The 7,129-nt window shown below is 47.5% G+C and overlaps 1 protein-coding gene across 3 annotated transcripts in view; it reads left to right on the forward strand.

Moving 5' to 3' along the window:
* Nucleotides 1-7,129, forward strand: part of GRIK3 (glutamate receptor, ionotropic, kainate 3) — a 247,288-nt gene that overhangs the window by 154,037 nt on the left and 86,122 nt on the right. For all 3 annotated transcript variants that reach the window (XM_010841149.1, XM_010841151.1, XM_010841150.1), the window contains exon 3: nt 6,744-7,001. In XM_010841149.1, coding sequence (XP_010839451.1) covers nt 6,744-7,001 — 258 coding nt within the window. The remainder of the gene's footprint in view (nt 1-6,743; nt 7,002-7,129) is intronic.

Genomic DNA, 7,129 nt, shown 5'->3' on the forward strand with positions numbered 1-7,129 from the left:
AATCAAGGTCTCCTGGGCTCTCAAGTGCAGACCTGCCAAGGTGCTGCCTGCTCCCAGCTCTTTTGCAAAGCCCCATTGTAAAGTAAACCTCTCGGTACAGAAAGGCAGAGCAGCATGGGCTTGGAGCCAGACAGCCCAGAGTTGCACCCTGTCCACTCTTAGTTGTGTGACCGTGCACAAAATACACAGTGACTCAGTTTTTCTCATCTACAAAACGGGCACACCTCTGTGATTAGAGCAGTGCCTGCTTCATACAAAGTACCATCAGACTTTGTTCCTTTTACACTGGTTGCCTTGCTGTCCGCCCACTGAACCATCAGGTCAGAGGCTTCACACCTTCAGGCACTTTCCCGTTGGTGGTCCCTGTCTCACCCACCCTGCTCCTCCTTCCCTTGTGCACTGAAGATCGAGGGGTCTCTGATGTTGAACACAGCTGTCACTGAGGTTTTTGAGGCCACTGCCTCAGGGCCAACCTGCACACAAACTACAGGCACCCACCCTGCTAGCCTTGAAGAGTGGTCCTTCCCCATCACTCCCTCACTCAGCTTCTCTGGTGCTGGCGTGCTCTCCTCCCTACCTCCATCCTCCTAGCCATCTCCCAGCAAGCACTGCGGCTAACACCATGCAGTCAGGTCTCCATCTCCCTGCTGAGAGTCCATGCTGGCACTCTCTGCCTGGCCTTGTCCAGCTGGAAAATGGTTGACCTCAATCAAAACTGCTCAGTGAAAAGGTCAAAACACAAAACCGATGCCTGGAGACAGAACACAGAGGCCTGTATGCACACAACCACCCCAGAGGACCAGGCTGTGCCTTCTGTCCATTTTCCCTAAAATTCACTAAAAGGCTATGATGACTCTCTAGTGGTGTGCAAGCCATTCAGCGCAGAGACCTTGCCCAGCAGTGAGCCAGGAGCAGAGTTTCAGAGCCTACCGAGGAGCTTCCTACTTTCCCTAAGTAGAATACCAATATATACTTCTCTGATCTCACTTCCTTCACCCTTCAATAGATCTTGAGATTCATCTCTGTTGTCAGATGTAACAGTAGTCTCTTGTTATTCATTGTCACGTAGTATTCCATTATATGAATAGGCCACAATTTTTAAAAAGCAAATTTACTGTTGAGCATTTGAGTTGTTTCCATGTGAGGCCACAGAGTGGTCCTGCTGTGAACATTCTTGCTGATGTCTTTTGGGCACAAAAGCGCACATTTTCCACTGGAGGCATGCCTTGTTGTTGTTCAGTCGCTCAGTCATGTCCGACTCTTTGAGACCCCATGGAATGCAGCGTGCCAGGCTTCCCTGTCCTTCACTATCCCTCAGAGTTTGTTCAAACTCGTGTCCTTTGATTTGGTGATGCCATCCAACCATCTCATCCTCTGTTGTCCCCTTCCCCTCCTGCCTTCAATCTTTCCCAGCATCAGGATCTTTTCCAATGAGTCAGTTCTTCGCATCAGGTGGCCAAAGTATTGGAGCTTCAGCTTCAGTATCAGTCCTTGCAATGAACATTCAGGGTTGATTTCCTAGGATGCATACCTAAGTGGAAATGTGAGGTCATCCACCATGCATCTGTTTAGCCTAACAGTTTTCCAACTAATTGCTGTACCAATGAGCACCCCATGCCCCTGCAGTAAAGCAGGACAGTCGTGGTTGCTGTACGTCTTCGCTAACTTGTGCTGAAGTATGTTTTATTTTTGGTGGTTTATGTGGTGGACGTCTCACTGTGGTTTTACTTTGTATTCCCCTGATGACCAGAGTTATTGAGCATCTTTTCATATGCTAATAGATCATTTGGAGCTTCTCTTTCCTGGAGTGCCTTTTGGAGGCTTTCAACCACTTTTGAAAATTGAATTGCTTGTCATTTTCTTATTGATTCGTAGGAGTCTTTATACATTCTGGATACGTGTCCTCTGTTGCATATACGTACTGCATTTATCTATTGCCAATGAGCTTGCCTTCTCACTCTTAGTAGTATCTTTTGAGGAGCAAAGGTTTTCATTTAAAGGAGTCCAGTTTATCAATGTTTGCCATTATGGCTAATGCCTTTTGTGTTCTGTTTTTTTCTATCCTAAGGTCATGAAGATATTCTCCTATGTTCTCTTCTAGAAGTTCGATTGTTTTATCTTTCAGAGTTAGCTTTATGATCTGTCTCAAATTGGTTTTTTTGGGTAGGGTGGGAGGTATGAGTTGAGGTATATTTTTTCTACATAATGCTGGTGGGAGTGAAAACTGGTTCAACTTCTCAGGAGAACTGTGGGAAAATATTTACTAAAGTGGAATATATGTGTGTAAGGATATTCCTAGCCACTTTCTTGATAATAGCCAAAGTTGGAAATAAAGGAAAGGTCCATCAACAGCAGAATGGATAGATGGGGGAGGGTACAGTTATACAATGGAATTGAATCAGCAATAAAAACAGAAGCAACTCTTGCTATGCATACCATCATGGATGAGGCTCACAGACATTGTTGAGTGAATGGACAGTGATTACTTTTGGAGGAGGGAGTCCAGTGGATATAAACTGGAAAGGGGAAGACAGAACCTTGTTAGGTGTTGCAAATGTTCTGTATTTTGATCTGAGTGGTAGTTACGTGAGTACAGTTATATGTAAAAATTCATGGAAGTCTGTGCTTAAAATTAATGCACTCCACTGAATTATATTATATCTCAATGAAAAAATTAAGTGGCTCCTGTCTACCATCACTCTCCCTTAATGTCCTTCTGATAACACACCTAAGACAGACCCCTACTGTGGTTAGAATCATCGCCGTCTGACCCTGAAGGTATTTCTGCTGCTGGATCATACTCCCCATTGGGTACCCTCTATCCCTCGGGGAACCCCGTGTTCTGTGATCTTTATTTTTCCTTTTGATCTTTGGTTTTTGAAAATGTATTTCTTGGGAGCATCATTAGGACTCTTCCAGGGGGGTGAACTTGGGCCTCATTCTAATTAACCCAATGATAATTCATTTTTTCTAGGCAGAGGTTCTCATCACAGCTGGACCCACCCAGCCACCTCAGGCCCTGTGGGTTGAGGGGATGCAGAGGCACAGAGCCTGGCACCGCCTGCCTGGCCAGCCCTGGTTGAATCAGTCCTTCCCTCCGCATGAGGTCCAGAAGGTCTTTTCCCATTAACAGGGACATTCACTTATTGTCTTTATTTTTAAATGTTTTGTGGAAAATTAAAAGAGTGACTGCCAGGCAGTGCCTGAGCCAACAACTCAGAGAGCGTCTGACCGGAGTGAGCCTGGAATCGACCCAGCCCTCCCCAGGCTCCTCTGCCTTCATTTATTCTCTGGGCAGCTCAGTTCCTTTTAAGACACAAATTGATTGGGATAATTTTTGCTATAACTACAATTGCCATGGAAAGGGGGCGGGGGAACTGCATTCAGGCTGTGGACTCCTGCAATGACTGTGAACCACTGAGTTACTGTAAAATGACCAGAAAATGGATTCAAAATTGAAGTCACAAATAATGTAATTACTGCTGTGTGTGTTCAGAGCTGCCAGAACAAGAGTTGGCTGCTGCCCTGGAAACATCTGGAGAGAAAGCTGCTGCTGCTATAACCCTACTCTCGTCCCTTTGGGACAGCAGTATTCTTCCAAGCCGGAAGCCCCTAAGAGGGTGGAAGGAACAGGAAGGGGATGGGAAAAGGGATGTGGAGAGAGGTCACAGAGAAGGAATAGGTGAAAGGCAGGGCTTATACCTCCTATAACCCAACAGTGGGACCCAGTCATTGCATCTCTGGCAGAATGAAACCCAGTGTGGTCACTGTCATCATATCACACTGTCATCACCGCTATCAACACCTCAACACCAGTGCACATCACCACAGTCAGTATTACCACCGTAGTCATGGTATCACCTCCACTCCTGAAGCATCAGCTCTGCCAGGAGCAGCAGCAGCAGCAGCACTGCAGTGACAGCAGCGTCTTCATCACCAGTCTCATCCACGCCAACATCATCACCACCATCACTGTTATCACCATCAACATGGTCATCACCTCCCCTCTCATCAGCACTTGCATCACCATCTTCATCCCCACCATCGTCATCACCATTACTTGCGTGACATTGGCATATTTATCATCGTCAATCCCCTCATCACCGTCCCACCGTTGTTACAGCACCATCACCACTCCACCCCCACCATCACCATCATCATCAACAGCCTCACAACGTGGTCTGAAGACACCATCATGACTGTCGTAACTGTCACGGCAGTTACCTTTACCATCGCACAGTCAAGATCGAAATCCTTTGCTTCAAGATCCCTCTTACAGTCCTCTGCCCAGTTGGCTCTGTGCTGGCCTCCAGGCCTACGTGTGCCATCCTCTGGAGGCACAGCCATGCTGCCATGGTCACACTCTTGGCCCTGTCTAGGGGTAACCAACAGACAGCCCCTTGTAAGGGGTGTGGACAGAGCTTGGACATAAGAAGTAGGGTGTCCATATGATGAGTTCAAGGCCCTTTATGGTTCAGTATGAAACTAGTGATCAAAGAGGAGGGGGCAGGGAGTGGGGGAGCTGGGGCCACCCCTCCCCACATCACTGAGTAGAAGTCTCCATTCTCACCTGACTTTCCAGGTTGTTTTGAGCATATTTGCCAAGGTAGAAGGAAAGGGCATGTTTTATAAAACAGTTTGTTAGCTTGACCTAAAGTATTTAAGTATTTAGCCACTTGATACATGGGCCTCTATTTGATCTCTGGCCCTGGGCTTTGCAAACCTTAGGGGTGGGTCAGAGCCCAGAAGGTCTTTCCCAGAGGCCCTTGAGGCAGCCAGGACATGTGTGAATGCACTGTTCATCCATGTCTTGCCTCCTCCCACATGCATCATGTGCTCATATATGTGCACACTGTGTCATTCCCATGGCCACAAGCTGGTGGGTGTGCTCATGCTGCAGTGAGGGTTGCAAGTGACAGAAAGCCAATCCTAACTGGCTTAAGCAAAAAGAGCACGTATTGGTTCAGGTAACGGAAGTCCAGGGTGCCACTTGATCACGGGGCCCACATTTCTTTCTGTCTCTTAGCTCTGCTCTCCTCCACAATGACTCCATTCACAGAAAAGCACCGGGGTTTTTCTGTGAGCACTAGAGGCCTACACTACCTCCAGGTCTTAACTCCTCCCAGGTCCAGTTATAGCAGGAAGTTTCCCCTTTTCAGTGAGAGATCTCATGCCATCCCATTGGCTCCAACTAGTCACATGACCAGCCTCCAAACCAATGACTGGCCTGGGGGTGGTGAGTGAACATTTCAGCTAGAGCCTGTAGCCCTACCGCTCAGAGGCTGGAAGTGGGAAAGGCAGTGGAGCCCAAAGGAAAACTAGAGATAGTTGCCAGAGAAAGGGCAGTGGCTCCTGGGGAGCCCTCCCTATGACCGCCCCTGAGGTCCCACTTTATGGCTCTTTTAGGCATGGTCCCTGCATGAGCCTATGCCCTGCTTTGAGCCCCAGCTGCTCTGGTTCCTACTCATTTCATGCTTCTGCTGTGCCCACTGTTTCTTGCCCTTCCCAGAAGCATCTGCCTTCTGACCTGCCTAAGCCCTTGGGCCTCCCCCAGGATGAGTAGCTGTTTGAAGGCAGGGATTCAGCCTCCATTCACTCAGCAGTTGTCAGTTAAGCACCAGATACTGTGTTAAGCACTGTTGACACAGCGATCATCATTTCTATTTCATGAGTGCTGTGCTGTCTTTTTTTTAACTGAAGTATTACAGTGTGGTTTACAATGTCGTGTTAGTTTCAGGTACACAGCAAAGTGACTGAACTACACACATACACACATATACATGCACACACATATACACACACACACATATACACACACACATATATACACACACACATATACACACACACATACACACATATAATATTGAGTATAGTTCCCTGTGCTGTACAGTAGGTCCTTGTTGATTATCTGTTTTACATATGGCAGAGTATATCTGTTAATCCCAAACTCCTAGTTCATCCCTATGCCTCTTTCCCCTTTGGTAATCATAAATTTGTTTTCTGTGTCTTTGAGTCTATTTCTGTTTTGTAAATAAGTTCATTTGTATCTTTTTTTCAGATTTCACATATAAGTGGTATCATGATATTTGTCTTTCTCTGTCTGACTTCAGTTAGTATGATAATCTCTGGCAATTGGCATTATTTGCAATTGGCATAATCTCCGCAAATGGTATTATTTCATTATTTATGGCTGAGTAATATTCCAGTGTGTGTGTGTGTCTGTGTGTGTGTGTGTGTGTGTGTGTGCATGCACACATGTGCACGCATGCATGTGCCTCTGTATGCCACATGTTCTTTATCCATTCCTCTGTTGATAGACATTTAGCTTGTTTCCATGTCTTGTTGTAACAGTGCTGTGATGAACAATGGGGTACACATATCTTTTTGAATTAGAGTTTTCTCCAGACACATGCCCAGGAGTGGGATTGCAGGGTCAGTTGGTGACTCTACTTCTAGCCTTTTAAGGAACCTCCATATTGCTTTCCATAGTGGCTACACCAACTGACATTCCCCTCCACAGTGTGTACTCATTATCTCATTCAACTTTCCTATGATTCTCTAAGGCCAGGATTATTACAACCCCAGTTTTGAGATGCATAAACTGAGATTCAGAGAGCTCATCAGTGATGCAGCCTCAGAGGGGTCAGCAGGATCACAGCCCCTCGTGCTCACAGTGCCTGGCTGCCTGACGAGACAGCACTGACCCCTGTACTGTCCTTCCCTCCCTCCTCCTGTTGCAGCCTGTGACCAGCTGGCGCTGGGGGTGGTGGCCATCTTCGGGCCGTCCCAGGGCTCCTGCACCAATGCCGTCCAATCCATCTGCAACGCGCTGGAGGTGCCCCACATCCAGCTGCGGTGGAAGCACCACCCACTGGACAACAAAGACACCTTCTACGTGAACCTGTACCCGGACTACGCCTCTCTCAGCCACGCCATCCTCGACCTGGTGCAGTATCTCAAGTGGCGGTCGGCCACTGTGGTCTATGACGACAGCACTGGTGAGTAGCCACGCCTGGCTGTACCAAGAACAGGGGGTGAGGGTGGCAGAGCCCCGGGATCGGGTTCTTGGCTGCTTGTTCAGCTCAGCCGCCCTGTCCACACTTACACCCAAGCCTCATCCAGTCAC

This window comes from Bison bison, unplaced genomic scaffold (genome assembly GCF_000754665.1).
Source record: "Bison bison bison isolate TAMUID 2011002044 unplaced genomic scaffold, Bison_UMD1.0 scf7180017864158, whole genome shotgun sequence".
Lineage (NCBI taxonomy): Eukaryota > Metazoa > Chordata > Mammalia > Artiodactyla > Bovidae > Bison > Bison bison.